Genomic DNA, 18964 nt, shown 5'->3' with positions numbered 1-18964 from the left:
AGTGCATATGCTATCGTGTGTGTATGTATGTGTCTGTGCCTATGTTTGTGTTGCTTCACAGTCCCCGCTGTTCCATAAGGTGTTTTTTATCTGTTTTTTAAAATCTAATTGTACTCCTTGCATCAGTTACTTAATGTGGAATAGAGATCCATGTAGCCATGGCTCTATGTATTACTGTGCGCCTCTCATAGTCTGTTCTGGACTTGGGGACTGTGAAGAGACCTCTGGTGGCATGTCTTGTGGGTTATGCATGGGTGTCCGAGCTGTGTGACAGACCTCGGTGCATTCAACATGTCAATACCTCTTATAAATACAAGTAGTGATGACGTCCATCTCTCTTCCACTTTGATCCAGGAGAGATTGACATGCATATTATTAATATTAGCTCTCTGTGTACAGCCAAGGGCCAGCCGTGCTGCCCTGTTCTGAGCCAATTGCAATTTTCCTAAGTCCTTTTTTGTGGCACCTGACCACACGACTGAACAGTAGTCCAGGTACGACAAAACTAGGGCCTGTAGGACCTGCCTTGTTGATAGTGTTGTTAAGAAGGCAGAGCAGAGCTTTATTATGGACAGACTTCTCCCCAGCTTAGCTAGTGTTGTATCAATATGTTTTGACCATGACAGTTTACAATCCAGGGTTACTCCGAGCAGTTTAGTCACCTCAACTTGCTCAATTTCCACATGATCTATTACAATATTTAGTTGAAGTTCAGGGTTTAGTGAATGATTTGTCCCAAATACAATGCTTGAAGTTTTTGAAATATTTAGAACTAACTTATTCCTTGCCACCCACTCTGAAACGAACACTTAACAAAGAGTTGCAGTCATTTCAGTCACTGTATATTGAGACTCACCATCGCCTCAACAGTTCAGCCCTGTACTGTTGTGTATTGAGATAAGGGAGGGAGAGTAAGGATAGTTTTACGTGATCACATTTTAAATACTAATCTTGTTGGGTATATGTATAGATAGTGAGTAATAATGTAGATGTAAGGGAGATTTGCCGACCTCAATCTACACTTACAAGACAGCTGTGCACCGCTAATGGTTAATCACTTCAGAAGAAAGAAAGAGAAGAAAATGTTCCGTTAAGTAACTGTGACTTACTTCCAGTAGCAATCACCAGGGACTACTTGGGGGACATGTACATTTTACTGTCTCGGGCGACCGAGGTTATGGCGTCTCGATAAGGTGTTAACTAGGTGTGCCAGTCATAGCACAGGTGAGAGTGGAACCATTCCCTTTACAGGTACTGAAGCTTTCAAAATAGGGCACTTTTTTTTGTGAGTACACCCAGACTGCTGTTTTAACCACACTAATGAGGCTAGTTTCTCCAGGGGTCGAAGCAGACAAGGAGTAGGAGGAAGTGAAAATTCCAAGGCAACTTCTCCTCATTGAGTTTCAACACATCTCCAGGCTGCATGTAGGTGTTTTGACTAACCAGACCGTGAGTCATTTTGAAAAGGGCGAGAAAAAAAACACTGTGACACCCCTCCCACGCAAACACACCCAGACTCACATGGTTAAGATGTCCAGGGTTTCCACGGGTGCTCGGACCACCTCGAAGTAGTTCTGCAGGATGGTGACGGTGCCAGAGAGGGCCTCGTGCCCGCAGCCACAGAACAGCGCCACCCCAGCATACAGAAGGATGGTCGCGAAGAGAGAGGCATACGGGAGGACGCCCAGGCATTTGACGCAGCACTCAAAGCATCCTGGACAGAGAGAAGAGGAGAACGTTTAGACCAGAGCACCTGTGAATATCTAAGATATTCTACCACCGTCTTTAGTCATGAAACACTGTACATGTCACACTCTATTCACGGCTTGACAGGAATTGAAATAGGTTTGACACCAGAACCAAAGGAAATAAATAAAAGCACAGCGAGGGAATCGTTAATTCAGAATCAGAAGATCATTAAATCAGCGTTTTTCATTCAACCTTTTATTTTATTACATCTATTTTACTACACCAAATCCCACCTCATCTCATTTAAAACGCACAGGGATCAAATTATATCCCATCTATCATCCGATAACAACAAACCACATTTCTCCAGTTGACCCAGAGCCAATAAATCGCCTGTTGCCATCTCGGGAAGGAAGTTTAATGACACTCCAGCCAATCATAATCGCTCCTCGGATAGATTTATGGGTTTAATATAAAGAGTGCAAACAGTATTGATCTGTGGATTGCGGATTGTGGCCCGGCAAATGGAATCCCTCCCTTCACCCAGGCTAGAGCAGCTGCTGGATTTATGACTAGTCGTAAACACGGTGAGTGAGAGAGTGAGAGAGTGAGTGAGAGTGAGAGCTACAAAACAGAACACTGATAGCTAGAAGGAGAGGACACAGTGAGAGAGGGATAGAAGGAGAGATGCAGTGTAATGGATAATACTGTGTCTGTGAGGGGGGGGTGTGTTTTATTATCTCAGACTACAGGAAGTGTCTATCTGACCGTCTCCGATGAAGAAAAAGCGTGTTTGTGATACTTGAGTGTAACGCTCCCATCTATCTTCAACTGGACTGGATAGGCGAGGTTCAGATATCGCTTATCAAATGAATCGACAAACGTCCAATTGCAATATTGAACTCCTATTTTCCATAGCCTGGTCCCAGATCCATTCGTGCTCTTGCCAATGTCAACAACATTGCTGTTTGGCATGACAGTGAATGAAAAGGAGTTGACATGATAGCTCAAACAGACTGGCACTCAGGCTAGGTTTTCCTTGTTGTATTACTACTGTGCAGTTGGTGACTACAGCACAAATCCCAGTTCTGTTCTGCCTCTGTTGTACATTAGTGCCTCTGGACTTGCTTTAGTTAGAACACTTGGAAGGCATTTAAACTGCAGGGTCCCAGTTGTGTTGTGAATGAATAACCCTCACACCTACGCTACACCTTGACATCACCTGAAAGCACTCCTGTCTATTTCTGTTATACCCCTCTCTGCATACACAGGATGCTCTGGTAGACCATCACTGCTGCAGCCTGGAGAATGTGCGTAACCGTGTGTGTGTGTGTGTGTGTGTGTGTGTGTGTGTGTGTGTGTGTGTGTGTGTGTGTGTGTTAGTCAGTTGATGTCAGGTGGTATTGAGTCTAACGTGAGCACAGGACCAGACTTCAGCCAATAGGAAATCAGACTTAGTTCAGAATCCTCTGCACGTCTCTTTCACTGTCAATCATGCTTATTATCCCCTTAAGGCACAGAGGAGTGTGTGTGTGCGCGTGCGCATGTGTGTGTGTATGTGTCTGTGCAGTCAGGCGAGAGACAGGAAAGACCCGTCAACTCACTCCCTATGTCTTCAGAGTGCCAAGACTGACACAGGGAGAGGAGAAACTGACAAAATAATCTGAATCTATACTGTTTCATATCATCATCATCCCCATCAGGCCATGTGGTATACTGATTTTAATGTATATTCTTGATAAATAAATATTGGTGAATAAATTACAGTGATAATAGTAAGCAAAGGATATGTGATCATTTTACAGTACCCTCCTCTTTGTGCATTGAGGGAAGATTACTGTATCATGCAGGGGTATTCAGCAAGATAAAACCAATCTCTGTGTCAAAAAAGTACAGGGTCACCTGTTTCTAATTGCCCCAATCCTAGTCATATTAGTAACATTGGTTCCTTGGTGTTGGACTGAATGGGCATGCCTATATACGGTCGCTAGTGAATGTCTACACACCCCTTGCACAGGCTTCAACATTTTCTTGTGTGTGTGTGTGTGTGTGTGTGAGAGAGAGAGCGAGAGAGAGGGAGTGTGTGTGTGTGTGTGTGTGTGGCAGACTAGACACAGTGGGGTATTGATTTCTGAGCCCAGTCCACAGGGATCAAAGCTCAATATGGGCAGTGGGCACCTTCATTAATCTACAAACACACCTGATAAATCGGCCAAACGATGGAGTCATAAGTATCTGTATGATGGCAGCTGATCAATTATTTACAAAGCTGGTACGTCATGTGGGTGAGGACTTGGGGAATGATTCAAGCAAGCTGTATAACTTGGATTAACAGACCAAAGTATTTTCCCATTCCAAGTGATAATGGGTTGATCGCGTTTCTTGAAAAATCATACTGCATTTACTAGAGTCAGTTGTAAATACTATAGCTATAACTTCACTATTTCATCTTATTCATTCTATAACTGGTGCAATGAATTGCAAAGATGACACGATTGCACCTCCACTGCTTTCACCGAAGTACGCCTTTCAGTCTTGCCCCAATGCCCAGCTCAGAATACTAACACAAACTGTGCTCTCTCAGTTGAGAAACATTCGAAAGAGTCCATGGATATTCATTGGAAACGGTCGGACGGATGCCCCCAGGACTGAATCTGGGAAAGCCATTGTCAGCACAAAGTGGGAACGAGCAGCTCAGTTCACTATCTTTCCCAGGAAAAAAATCCTTCATTCTACGAATCTATTAGCTGATGTGAGTGGGGTGTGTGTGTGTGTGTGTACGTGTGTGTACGCGTATGTGTTCACAGTACGCCCGAACACAGCGAAGGCCTGCAAATGGAATAAGACAATGTTCGTTTTCCATTAGCCTCAGCCCAGCAGAGACATGACTAAATAGGGTGGTGGCAGGTCGTAATTACATTGCCCTCCTCTATACAATATGTCAGGCTAGACGCTGTGAGGAGGATGTGTCCGTAGCCACGCCATCCTCTTCTTCTGCCATGCTGTTACCCACTGTGGGGGAGTGTAGTAGTTGTCTCTAGGGCAACATGCCTATGGGGGATACGGCAGGTAGTCTAGTGGTTAGAGCGTTGGGCCAGTAACCGAGCGTTGGGCCAGTAACCGGAAGGTAAAAATCTGTTGTTCTGTCCCTGAGCAAGGCAGTTAACCCACTGTTCCCCGGGCGCCGCCGACGTGGATGTTGATTAAGGCAGCCCCCAGCACCTCTCTGATTCAGAGGGGTCGGGTTAAATGCGGAAGACACATTTCAATTGAATACATTCAGTTGGACAACTGACTAGGTATCCCTCTTTCCCTTTCCCTGCATATATGCACACTCACATGTACACGGACACAGGCCTGCAGATAGGCATGGACACCCAGAGCCAGAGCCAGCCAGTGGTGGAGAAAGTACCCAATTGTCATACATGAGTAAAAGTAAAGATACCTTAATAGAAAATTGTAAAAGTGAAAGTCGCCCAGTAAAATACTACTTGAGTAAAACTATTTGGTTTAAACATACTTAACTATCAAATGTAAATATAATTGCTCAACTATACTTAAGTGTCGAAAGTAAAAGTTAAAGTATACATTATTTCAAATTCCTTATATTAAACAAACCAGACGGAACCATTTTCTTGTTTTTTTTAATTTACGGATAGCCAGGGGCACACTCACACATAATTTACAAATTAGGCATTTGTGTTTATTGAGTCTGCCAAATCAGAGGCAGTAGGGATGATCAGGGATGTTCTCTTGATAAGTGCGTGAATTGGACCATTTTCCTGTCCTGCTAAGCATTCAAAATGTAACGAGTACTTTTTTATTTTACTAGGCAAGTCAGTTAAGAACAAATTCTTATTTTCAATGACGGCCTAGGAACAGTGCCTTGTTCTGGGGCAGAACAACAGATTTTTACCTTGTCAGCTCGCTGATTCGATCTTGCAACCTTTCGGTTACTATGTAACGTTCGTCATCGGAACGAGAAGGATCGGACCAAAGCGCAGCGTGGTAAGTGTTCATGTTTATTTATTTAAACTGAACACTGAGACAAAATAACAAAATGGAACAACACGAAACAGTTCTGTCTGGTGAAGACACAAAACAGAAAACAACTACCCACAAAACACAGGTGGGAAAAAGTATGATTCTCAATCAGAGACAACGATAGACAGCTGCCTCTGATTGAGAACCACACCCGGCCAAACACAAAGAAATACAAAACATAGAAAATTAACATAGAATGCCCACCCAAATCACACCCTAACCAAACCAAAATAGAGACATAAAAAGCTCTCTACGGTCAGTGCATGACATACTAGTCCAACAATCTAACCACTAGGCTACCTGCCGCCACATCCCCATTTCCCTGGGTGTCAGGGAAAATGTATGGAGTAAAAAGTACATTCTTTTCTTTAGGAATATAGTGAAGTAAAAGTTGTCCAAAATATAAATGGTAAAGTACAGAAAGCCCCCAAAAACGACTAAAGTAGTACTTTAAAGTATTTTTACTTAAGTACTTTACACCACTGGCACCAGCCCTAACCCACCCAACCCTCCCTCACTCCCTCCCTCCACACACGCCCAATAGGATGTCATCCTACTGACTGCCTGGTTCAGACCCCTCTGTTCAAATACACATCTAACAATGTCCAGCACTCAACACAGTTGCCTGGTGAACAGCCAGCAGGGGGGGGGGGGGCTATGTTGGATCATCATTCTTAGCGATACGTCATAGACGCCACAGGCATGTCAGGAAAAGGATGATTTCGCCAACAGAGAGAACTTATGGCGGTGTGTGCATGTTTGAGATCTGGGAAGGAACATATTGTCTAATTGATCTAGTATATTCATGATTGGGATAAATCCATGTATTCATCTAGTCTAATCTATGCTAGGATACAGAATTGATAGATAGCTGACATTTTATTGATAACTAATCAATATTTACTTTCCAAGTGGATAACACACCACACATCATCTGTACAACTAATGGCACCTGATATGGGATCCATCTGATCCATGATAGTCTAAGGACTCAAATAATAACACAGATCCATGATCTATCTCTCTATGTCCACCCTATGAACATGAATAGTGCTACATAGATGATTAATAACTCTATGTAAGGCCCAGTAAACGAACAGACACAGAGTAGTTACAGCCCTCCCAGTGGGCAAAAACTGGTTGAATCAATGTTATTTCCACGTCATTTCAACAAAGAAATTCAATGTGATGACATTGAATCAAAGTGGAAAACTGATTGAATTGTCTTTGTTTTCACCTAAATCCAGTGATATGGTTTGTAGATTTCACTTTCAGTTCATGTTAGTCGAAAACTCAACCAAATATTAAATCCAAATTATAAATGACGTCTGTGCCCAGTGGGATGTCCTGTTGATTGATGAGGTAACAGTAGACGAATGGCCTCTTGAAGGTATCTTAAAGGAATGCGAGTCTCTTAATGGGGAGGCTAGGGGAAATTTACTGTACTGCTGTGCGGGTCTTAAGTGGTTGTTTTTTCATCTAGATGGATGGTGACACGCACACAAACACTCACATTGAATGGTGATGGATAGAGATGCTCGCTTGGCTCAATAGTTCTCTGTCAGCACTATCAACTCAATTTCCCAGGGGGCTTTGGCTTGGATGCCTAATCACCCAGTGACGGCCTGGTCTGTCTATCTGGTCTGCTCAGCCTTCTACACTACTTATTAAAATGGTAATCTCTTCTCGCCTCCTCCCTGTGCTCTGCGGAGGAAAAGTTCCCTTTACTTAAAATAAGACGTTTCAAGGCAACCCCCGCTTGTGAATTTTAATTAAGAAAGCCTACTTCTTTTTTTAAATCCTGGGCGGGTGTTTAAGACAGGCTATTTATATAGGGTTAGATACCATGTCTGGTTATGAAGCTTGATAGCCAGGAACAATACCCCACAATTCCCTGCGTTATACTCTTAGGGCCGGCTCCAGGACACAGATTAAGCCGAGACTAGATACTCTCCATTGAGTTTGCTTTTCAGTCCAGGACTAGGCTTAATCTGTGTCTGGGAAACCAAAGACTCCAGCCACCCTAGTCATAGACTGTTCTCTCTGCTACCGCACGGCAAGCGGTACTGGGGCACCAAGTCTAGGTCCTAGAGGCTTCTATACAGCTTCTACCCACAAGCCATAAGACTCCTGAACAGCTAATCTAATGGCTACCTGGCTACCCAGACTAATTGCCCCACCCCCTACACTCCCACCCACCTACCCCCTACGCTGCTGCTACTCTCTGTTATTATCTATGCATAGCCACTTTAATAACCCTACCTGCATGTACATAATTACCCCAATTACCTCGACACCGGAGCCCCCGCACAGTGACACATTGACTCTGTACCGGTACCCGCTGTATGTAGCCTCTGTCACGCCCTGGCCATAGAGAGCCCTTGGTTCTCTATAGTGTAGTAGGTCAGGGTGTGACTAGGGGCTGTTCTAGCTCAATATTTCTATGTTGGTCTTTTGTATGGTTCCCAATTAGAGGCAGCTGGTAATCGTTGCCTCTAATTGGGGATCATATTTAGGTAGCCATTTTTCCCACCTGTGTTGGTGGGATATTGTTTTGTGTTTGTGCATGTGCACCACTACTTTCACGTTTCGTTGTTGGTTTATTGTTTTGTTTTGTAGTTTCACCGAAATAAAGATGTGCAACTCTACACACGCTGCGCCTTGGTCCGTCTTTAATCACGAGCGCGACAGCCCCGCTATTGTTATTTACTGCTGCTCTTTAATTATTTGTTTTTCTTATCTCTTACTTTTCTTTGTTGGTGTTTTCTTAAAACTGCATTGTTGGTCAAGGGCTTGTAAGTAAGCATTTCACTGTAAGGTCTACACCTGTTGGATTCGGTGCGTGTGACAAATAAAATGTGATTTGATTTGAAACCAGCACTTACAGAAATAGTGAGCAGAATGGATTTTAGCCTAGGCTATACCTCAAGTGCTAATGACATAGAAGTTGCTAGTACAAAAGAGTGTAGGCTGTGGCATAAGCATTGATTGGCTTTGTATACTATTATCCCCTGCAGGTGCATAGGCCTCTTCCAGAATGCCTGTCATTACAAAGCAGCCGCTCAGACATTTAACAAACGTTAAAGCGAGGCAATAAAACGAGAGACAGAGGGGAGGTATGGCGTCAGTCGGATTGTTATTCAATGATTTTAAAAGCTGTGTGATATTCCATTCCAGCTGGCACATTGACCCACCTCTGTGCCCACTCCTTTGAAGGGTATTCGAGATTTAGAGTTGGGGTTGTGCCCGCCCTGCTCTTACTGTCAGTCATTTACCTCATTGGGAATGCAGCCAATCAGCTCACACTGCTAACTGTCACTCATCGACCTCATTGGGATCACAGTCAATCAACTCATACTACTATTATTAGTCATTGACCTTACTTGGAATGCAGCCAATTCAGGTCATACTAATAACAGTCAGTCATCGACCTGAGTGAGATCACAGCCAATCAGCTCATACTACTAACAGTCACTCATCGACCTCATTACGAATGCGGCCAATCAGTCATTGACTTTGACAGATGTGGAAGAGAGCTGTTCAGACACTCATGGAGATAAACAAACAACACAGAGACACATTCATTTCACTATAAATCACTTATTATCCTCAAATATTCTTCTATTTTGAATGCACGCCTTCTGATTGGCCATAGTGAGGGTAAGATACAAATCAGCAGGTTTGTGAACTTCCTTACACAATAATAGTCTATATACTTGTCAATCCCCCAAATGATTTCTGTTTGGCTTCCCTGTCTGTTCAGGCTCTTTGTTTTAGCTCATCCAACTGTCAAATGAGCCAATTCAGTTTACCACTGATTCCATCCTGTGTTTGCATACATAGTCTTCGGTATAGGCTGTGCAGCCTTGGGAATAGGGGACATGCCAATGTCCACTTCTGCACTGACGACTTCATTTATGCAAAGCCTGGCGTTTGAGCTCTGATGCATAAGGCAGAGAGCATGGGTTTACTTATGGTCGTGCTTTTGAACACAAGCAAAGGAAATCAAGTTCCTACATCTAAATATGCTGCATTGTCTATAACTGAGCTCGGAGCTGTACTGAGATAACTCGCTAATTAAACTGGGACTTTTTAAAGACCGCCTTGAGACCTCACATCAAACATCAACCTACACAAAACCTTGTGTGTAATCGTACATTTTTTCCCCCAGCACCTGTGAGAAGCAGTTCAAGATCAAATTACTGTCACAGCTACTTCTCACAGCATCGAGTCCTACTCCTTAAGGCATGAACATTTTGCACCATTCAAATCTCATTTGTAAAGGGCAGCCGAACCGTAGTGAGATGAGATGATCAATCATTAGCCTTGCTAGCGCGTTTTCACCACCGCCGCCTCTCTCCCTTTCCTCAGACAGACATACAGACAGCTAGTGGTCGGCGCTACTACCCATCTCTCAGCCAGCCGGCGCGTGTGACTCAGAGGCAGTACTGAGATAAGCTCCACTGCCTTCATCCTCCAACAGGACTCCTGACTGGAATAGCAAACAGGCCGAATGGCCCAAGGGCAAATGGGTAATGACCTAACCGTCCGTGGGTTAGCTACTAGCCGATATATACCACGGCTGTTTCTCACACTGAGACTGGCACTCTGGTTGACATTTTCAGTACAGTCCATGTTTCACACCTCCATGTTTCTAGGACTGACTGTGACGCCGTCTGAAATGGCACCCTATTCCCTATATATGCAGACTAAAAGGATACAGGGGCCATTTAGGACGCAGCCATTATTTCACATTGCCAGTCTAGTTGATGTTTCACACCCACCATTTCAGTGTCACACCAGTGTGATGCGTGATGAGAGGAGCTCGAGTGCCAAAATGGCTGCCTTGGCGTGAATCAGCCAGGTGGGTGTTACTCATTAGCGGTGGATGAGGGGAAACCGGCGTCCAGTAGAATAGCATGGCAGGTATTGATAGATTACAGAAAGGGACTAGAGCCCTTGCATGTGTATAAAGAGGTGCCATGCTTAATCTATACAGAAGGAGATATCCCAGCTGCCTTGGCAGACAGTACAGCATCCCATCAATTATAGGAGTTATGGAGCTGAGGCCAGACAATGTGAAATTAACCTGAATTTCCTTTGACTAAATGAATTTCCTTTGACTATAATTCTTATTCCAGTCACTTAATACAAAGGCAGCGTGGCTACAGGCACACATGCACTCACGCTAGAGCTGGGCGATTGTCACGTTCCTGACCTGTTTTCCTTTGTCATGTATTTGTTTTAGTTGGTCAGGGCGTGAGTTGGGTGGGTTGGTCTAGGTTTGATTTTCTATGTTGGGATTTTGTGTTCGGCCTGGTATGATTCTCAATCAGAGACAGCTGTGAATCGTTGTCCCTGATTGAGAATCATACTAAGGCAGCCAGGGTTTCACTTGTGTTTTGTGGGTGTTTGTTCCTGTGTCAGTGTTTGGGCCACACAGGACTGTTTCAGGTTAGTCACGTTTGTTGGTTGTTGTATTTTGTAGTGTTTGTTGTTTTCCCATTAAAATATGAATACTTACCAATCCGCATCTTGGTCCGATCCATGCTCCTCCTCGTCTGAGGAGGAGAACGACTACGACAGCCGTTACAGCGATAATGGACAAATCCCTGCATTTATGCGATAGCGATAAATAGAAGGATAAGTTTATAATATTAATGTTTGTTTTTTTATTATCCCTTGAACTACTACCACTAGTTTGATGGTTGTAACCATCAATTGTCCCATTAACAATGTGAGCAAACGTATTTCATTTCAAACTTCACATTTCTCTAGTATACAGTAGGCTCCTTATTGTAATGAACGATATCAGCAAAATGCCTGCGATAAGTGATCGGTATGGTTGGTGTCAATAGTGTACGATTTATCATCCCAGCTCTAACACACACACACACACACACACACACACACACACACACACACACACACACACACACACACACACACACACAGATTACATATAGATCCAAAACCTTGATCCTAATATGATCAGATCAACTATCCTTGACTAACACCACACCCTTCCAGTCCAGCTCACCCTTTCGCAGTCTAGACCAATAGAAACCAGACACCCCATTTAGTCTAGTCACCAGGTCTCATAGGGCAGTAACCGAGGTGCCAATGTCACAGGCCACTTCATTCTACTCCATTGTCCCTTCATAATTGAATCAAGCAGCACCGAGCTGTCTGTTGGAAGGCTAAGTCAATACCAGACATTCAATACAGATGCAGTATCTACCTGGAGTACCATCTACTGCCACAGAGTAGGGAGAGACAGGCACCGTAACAGTGTTGGGATAGAAGACGATGTCATAAGCCAACGATACAGTATCTACCTACTTTCTATGTCACAACAGGAAGAGATGGGAGAATATTGCTTACAGTAACCACATAGAATACGATGTATTCCATTATCTACATGAGCATAGCACTTAAAATGTATGTCGCAATATATTGCTTTAGTTGAAGTGGTATGCTAGTGTGGGTATGCTAGTGTGGGTATGCTAGTGTGGATTTTGGCACTGAGCAGATAATATTCCCTTTGTGTCTCAAGTAAACCCTTTGTCTCATTGCAACTCATGCTCCACCGACAGGCTGCATCCTGGGTAATATCTCCCATGCTGCTCGGCTCCACAGGGGGTGACGATTGGCCCCTTTTTTTCTCTCTCAGCATTCTATCTGTTAATCTTGTGGCATATTCATCATCGTTATTAGTACAGTTTCTCGGCACGCGAGACCAATAGACAGATATCATTGTCCAAAATTAAATACAGTAAAGAAGTCACAGAACTCAAATTTGATTTGACATTCCTTTATGAATTGTAAATGTTTCAGACCGATGTGTGACTCAAATCAAACTCGGCGCAATTCAATGACATATAAATGTTTTATAGTTCTTGCAGGCTTAAATGTGTATCTATCTTTAATAAAGAATTGATCGCAAGGGATTTGAAATCCCTGGGTCTGACTGAGGATGTAGTGTGGTAGTATTGTGGTAGTGTCACCACAGAAGCCTACAGTGTGACTGTCAGGGACGGTTAGGGAAGCAGCGCCCTCAGAGCAGGACGGACAAGCCAAGATCACAACAATAACACTCTACTTTCCTCAGGCTATAACACGCTAACCCCCACTTCAACCACACACACACACACACACACACACACAAAATATGAAGGTGTTTTCATCACCATTACCATCAAATCAGATGCAATAATGTTTGAAAAAATGCCAGAACATTAAAATGAATATCAGGTCCGCTAACGAATTAGGCGACCAGTTTCGTGGGGAACGCATTGGAATGATCGGTCGGTACAACTGGTTAATTGTAGTAATGCATGTGTAAATCAGGTTTGGACTAGCTGTTCTGAATGAGTTTCCAGAAGTGGATGAATTATCCCTGTGGGCAGTGAGGCAGGCAAGCTACATGCGTTTCATATGATTAGAGCCTTGTTGCTATGGTACCTATGGTGCATTCCCTTTAAACCATCACTTTTTAAATGATTTATGAAGATGCCAGTATTCAAAATACAGGATAGGCAGACAGACGGAAAGAAAACGGAACAATTATGAGGAAAGAAGCGTGTGTGTGTGTGTGTGTGTGTGTGTGTGTGTGTGTGTGTGGCATAGAAAAAACAAGTGTGGCTCTAGCAGGTGTACATTTCCACTAATAGGATTTAAAGTCATTATTAAGGGATAGATGCTCCTTTGAAGCGGCCGTCCCTCTCTCCATTTCCAAAGTTCAAAGGATGATAGGAAATTTGGGTTGGGGGGCGGGGTGGGACGAGGTAAACATTTTTTTTTTAATACTGTTAAGAAGGATAACACACATTCTATCTGTCCATCATTGGAGTATTAAAATGAATATTAAAATGTAATATGGCTCAGCCCAGACAACAGAGAGACGAGGAGAGACTGGGAGAAATGGAACCGGGGAGGATCCTTCAGTACAACACCAAGCAACAAAAGAAAATAAGCTGTTCAAGCCTCTAACACTACAGGAGATATGAAAGCAGCCTGGTGAATAATTAATATGCATAATTTGCATATCAGTCTAGAGAAGTAGCGGTAAGAGCAGTAACGGGGTCCCAGAGCCCCTACAGTAACTGCAGGTGCCGTTTTCTCAGGCGCCTCAAAGTAGTCTACTTTGGCTCTGTGATGGGATGTTTCCTTACACAGGGAGACAGACAGATACACAGCAAATAATTGTTTTGTTTTATTGATTTGTTGTTTGTTGTTTGGGTGAAATGGGTTAATTGGAGAAATCGGTGGTATAGTATGAAGCCATTTGAAAGACAGTCCAACAACACTTTCTCTGTCCGTGGTGCAAAGCACTCAATAAAATGTGTGAATCACATCAAATCAAATTGTATTTGTCACATGTGCCGAATACAACAGGTGTGGACCGTACAGTCAAATGCTTACTTACAAGCCCTTAACCAACAATGCTTTAAGAGGTTAAGTCCCAGGGTCCTTAGCTTAGTGATGAGCTTTGAGGGCACTATGGTGCTGAACACTGCGCTGTAGTCAATGAATAGCATTCTCACATAGGTGTTCATTTTGTCCATGTGTGAAAGGGCAGTGTGGAGTGGAATAGAGATTGCATCATCAGTGGATCTGTTGGTGCGGTATGCAAATTGGAGTGGGTCTAGGGTTTCTGCGATAATGGTGTTGATGTGAGCCATGACCAGCCTTTCAAAGCACTTCATAGCTACAGACGTGAGTGCTACGGGTCGGTAATCATTTAGGCAGGTTACCTTAGTGTTCTTGGGCACAGGGATGATGGTGGTCTGTTTGAAACATGTTGGTATTGCAGACTCAGTCAGGGACAGGTTGGAAATGTCAGTGAAGACACTTGCCAGTTGGTCAGCGCATGCTTGGAATACACGTCCTGGTAATCCGTCTGGCCCTGCAGCCTTGTAAATGTTGACCTGTTTAAAGGTCTTACTCACATCGGCTACGGAGAGCGTGATCACACAGTCATCCGGAACAGCTGATGCTCTAATGCATGCTTCAGTGTTACTTGCCTCGAAGCGAGCATAGAAGTCAGTTAGCTCATCTGGTAGGCTTGTGTCACTGGGCAGCTAGCGGCTGTGCTTCCCTTCGTAGTCTGCAAGCCCTGCCACATCCGACGAGTGTCCGAGCCGTCGGACCCATGCTTTGTGTGATGCTTGATTGTTTTTCTCCTCAACAGACTGGGTCATGGTTTTGATCATTTGTCCCAAAGGTTCAATGGCAAAAATGCTGTGAAGCAATGCCTTGTGACAGTGTTATGTTCTGTGAAAGAGGTGCATCAGCTTCTAGTCTACACACAGAGAGATGCAGCACCTCATGTTGAGTCTAACTCCTCCTGCCTGAGAAAAGAGTGGTGAGGTCAGATACCAGAATTTGATATGACGCTCAGAGGAGTCAAAATAGAGAGAAAGAGATACAGAGAGAAAGAGAGAGCGCCAAAGAGAAAGAGAGACAGAGAGACAAAGAGAAAGAGAGAGACAGAAAGAAAGAAAGAGAGACAGAGATAGAAAAAAGAAGAGAAAAAGAGAAAAAGTGAGAAACAGAATTCAACTGCCCTGAGGTGACGCTATGTTGAGAGTTGTCACCAAACCTCCACCCCTCCCTCCCTCCCACCCTCCCTCCCTCCCTCGACACCACTTCAGAGGCGTTCCCCTGGGGACAGGCCGGATAGCCCTCGCAGACAGCCGTCACACGTCACTAGCATCCCTTCAGCTGACAGAGTTCTGGAGCTCACAGTCACGTCAAACAGGCTGTGTGTGTGTGTGTGTGAGTGTTTCCCTTACTCTTCCCTTCTCTTTCTCTAGGGAAACCACAACCAGCTTTTCCCCTCCTTAAACAGCTTTGATAAAACGGTTCTGAAGTTCTGTGATGTCATCTTTAGTAGGTTTTCTGAGTCGGTTAGTTGGTTTTGACCTATGGTGTTTGGGGTCATAGGCGGTTATAGTCAAGGTTATACCCTGGTCTAGTGTGGCCTACTCGTCTTTAGATGGCCCCTTCCACCTTGTGTGGTGAGGTCAGGATGTGGATGTGAAGCACAAACTTGAAATCCCTCTCCGATTCAACATAATCTACCATCCAGAAAAGCTTGTTTGGTTTATCCTTATGTCCTATCTTCTTTAGATGGAATTAGAAACATGGCTTTCCATAAAGCATGGCTCTGCCCTAAACCACTCAAATCCCTCTAAAACACGGCAATAGGCCTACTGTAACTATCCACCTCTAGTCCTTTGGAACGCTTCATACTGTAGTGCATTGACCACATCAACTAAATCCAACCCCATTGTCCTCCTCTGTCAGTACAGGTCCATAGGTTCCCTTATAGCGATCTGCTCCATCACCTGCAGTTAGATTTTAGCGCTATGCATCTGTCTGGCATACATTTAACCGTAGCGATGGTGTTGCCTTGACAGGGCATATGTTAGAGAAGGCTGGACAAATGGGAGAGTGCAGAGGCAGAGGCAGAAAGCCCAGGATGGGAGACAGAGAGGATGCTTCTTCCATTATTTAGGGCTGTCAGCCTGCCAGGGTCATTAATAATGTAGCTAGCCTAGCGACGCGCTGGGACCGCCTTGCTCTGTGCTGCTGCTGCTGTTGTGATGCTGTGGGGAGAATAATTCAGGTGGCCGGGTCTGAGGGAGGACTTATTATAAAGGCATAACATCGAAGTACATCGAAAAAAATCAAAAGAAAACTGCAAACTGAATAGGAGACCAAACAAGCAGCAAACAAAGAAGAAAGGCTTTTGAAAAAGTAACAATTTTTCATAAAATTATACCGTTTTCTTAGCTAGCTAAGTTGTTTACCTGTTGCTAGGCAGTTGCTAGGGACATTCCTGAAAGAAGCTAGCTAGCTAACAAGGAGTGTCTAGTTGGCAGAAGAGAAGAAGGGACAAAGAAGGGACAAAGTGGGACAAAATAAGGACAGAAGAAAAGGGAAAGGGGACATTAAGGTGAAGCAGTCCTCTAAAGACACAAAAGACAATAATACAAGAAACAACACTTCTATTGCCTCTCCCTCTACGATACGCACTTCCGGTTTGGTTTGGAGCGAGTAGTTGCATTCCGCTTTGCTCCACAGGTAGTATTACAGGTAGTATTACATTTCATTTCATTACAGTACAACAGTTTGATTTGTTTGATCTTAGCTGGCTACATAGCCGTCTTTGTATCCAAGATAATTGTGTAGTCTAGAGTAATTGTCGAGGTTACCTAGCCAGTTAGAGGTTACCTAGCCAGCTACACTTTCAAACAAAGTCAACAACGCAGCCACTGCTAGCTAGCCTATTTCACCAGCCAGCAGTACTATATCATTTTAGTCAATAAGATTTTTTGCAACGTAAGCTTAACTTTCTGAACATTCGAGACGTGTAGTCCACTTGTCATTCCAATCTCCTTTGCATTAGCGTAGCCTCTTCTGTAGCCTGTCAACTATGTGTCTGTCTATCCCTGTTCTCTCCTCTCTGCACAGACCATACAAACGCTTCACACCGCGTGGCCGCTGCTACTCTAACCTGGTGGTCCCAGCGCGCACGACCCACGTGGTGTTCCAGGTCTCAGGCAGCCTCTGGAACTGCCGATCTGCGGCCAACAAGGCAGAGTTCATCTCAGCCTATGCTTCCCTCCAGTCCCTCGACTTCTTGGCACTGACGGAAACATGGATTACCACTGATAACACTGCTACTCCTACTGCTCTCTCCTCGTCTGCCCACGTGTTCTCGCACACCCCGAGAGCTTCTGGTCAGCGGGGTGGTGGCACTGGGATCCTCATCTCTCCCAAGTGGACATTCTCTCTTTCTCCCCTGACCCATCTGTCTATCGCCTCCTTTGAATTCCATGCTGTCACAGTTACCAGCCCTTTCAAGCTTAACATCCTTATCATTTATCGCCCTCCAGGTTCCCTTGGAGAGTTCATCAATGAGCTTGACGCCCTGATAAGTTCCTTTCCTGAGGATGGCTCACCTCTCACAGTTCTGGGTGACTTTAACCTCCCCACGTCTACCTTTGACTCATTCCTCTCTGCCTCCTTCTTTCCACTCCTCTCCTCTTTTGACCTCACCCTCTCACCTTCCCCCCCTACTCACAAGGCAGGCAATACGCTTGACCTCATCTTTACTAGATGCTGTTCTTCCACTAATCTCATTGCAACTCCCCTCCAAGTCTCCGACCACTACCTTGTATCCTTTTCCCTCTCGCTCTCATCCAACACTTCCCACACTGCCCCTACTCGGATGGTATCGCGCCGTCCCAACCTTCGCTCTCTCTCCCCCGCTACTCTCTCCTCTTCCATCCTATCATCTCTTCCCTCTGCTCAAACCTTCTCCAACCTATCTCCTGATTCTGCCTCCTCAACCCTCCTCTCCTCCCTTTCTGCATCCTTTGACTCTCTATGTCCCCTATCCTCCAGGCCGGCTCGGTCCTCCCCTCCTGCTCCGTGGCTCGACGACTCATTGCGAGCTCACAGAACAGGGCTCCGGGCAGCCGAGCGGAAATGGAGGAAAACTCGCCTCCCTGCGGACCTGGCATCCTTTCACTCCCTCCTCTCTACATTCTCCTCTTCTGTCTCTGCTGCTAAAGCCAATTTCTACCACTCTAAATTCCAAGCATCTGCCTCTAACCCTAGGAAGCTCTTTGCCACCTTCTCCTCCCTCCTGAATCCTCCTCCCCCTCCTCCCCCCTCCTCCCTCTCTGCTGATGACTTCGTCAACCATTTTGAAAAGAAGGTCGACGACATCCGATCCTCGTTTGCTAAGTCAAACGACACCGCTGGTTCTGCTCACACTGCCCTACCCTGTGCTTTGACCTCTTTCTCCCCTCTCTCTCCAGATGAAATCTCGCGTCTTGTGACGGCCGGCCGCCCAACAACCTGCCCGCTTGACCCTATCCCCTCCTCTCTTCTCCAGACCATTTCCGGAGACCTTCTCCCTTACCTCACCTCGCTCATCAACTCATCCTTGACCGCTGGCTACGTCCCTTCCGTCTTCAAGAGAGCGAGAGTTGCACCCCTTCTGAAAAAACCTACACTCGATCCCTCCGATGTCAACAACTACAGACCAGTATCCCTTCTTTCTTTTCTCTCCAAAACTCTTGAACGTGCCGTCCTTGGCCAGCTCTCCTGCTATCTCTCTCAGAATGACCTTCTTGATCCAAATCAGTCAGGTTTCAAGACTAGTCATTCAACTGAGACTGCTCTTCTCTGTGTCACGGAGGCGCTCCGCACT

The 18964-nt window shown here is 44.8% G+C and overlaps 1 protein-coding gene across 3 annotated transcripts in view; it reads right to left on the bottom strand.

Moving 5' to 3' along the window:
* gpm6ab (glycoprotein M6Ab) overlaps positions 1-18964 on the bottom strand; it is a 72444-nt gene that overhangs the window by 10130 nt on the left and 43350 nt on the right. For all 3 annotated transcript variants that reach the window (XM_071407399.1, XM_071407397.1, XM_071407400.1), the window contains exon 2: positions 1522-1714. In XM_071407399.1, the coding sequence (XP_071263500.1) occupies positions 1522-1714 (193 nt within the window). The remainder of the gene's footprint in view (positions 1-1521; positions 1715-18964) is intronic.

Source organism: Salvelinus alpinus, chromosome 6 (assembly GCF_045679555.1).
Source record: "Salvelinus alpinus chromosome 6, SLU_Salpinus.1, whole genome shotgun sequence".
Taxonomy (NCBI): Eukaryota; Metazoa; Chordata; class Actinopteri; order Salmoniformes; family Salmonidae; genus Salvelinus; species Salvelinus alpinus.
This window is presented reverse-complemented; position numbering and strand designations above follow the sequence as displayed.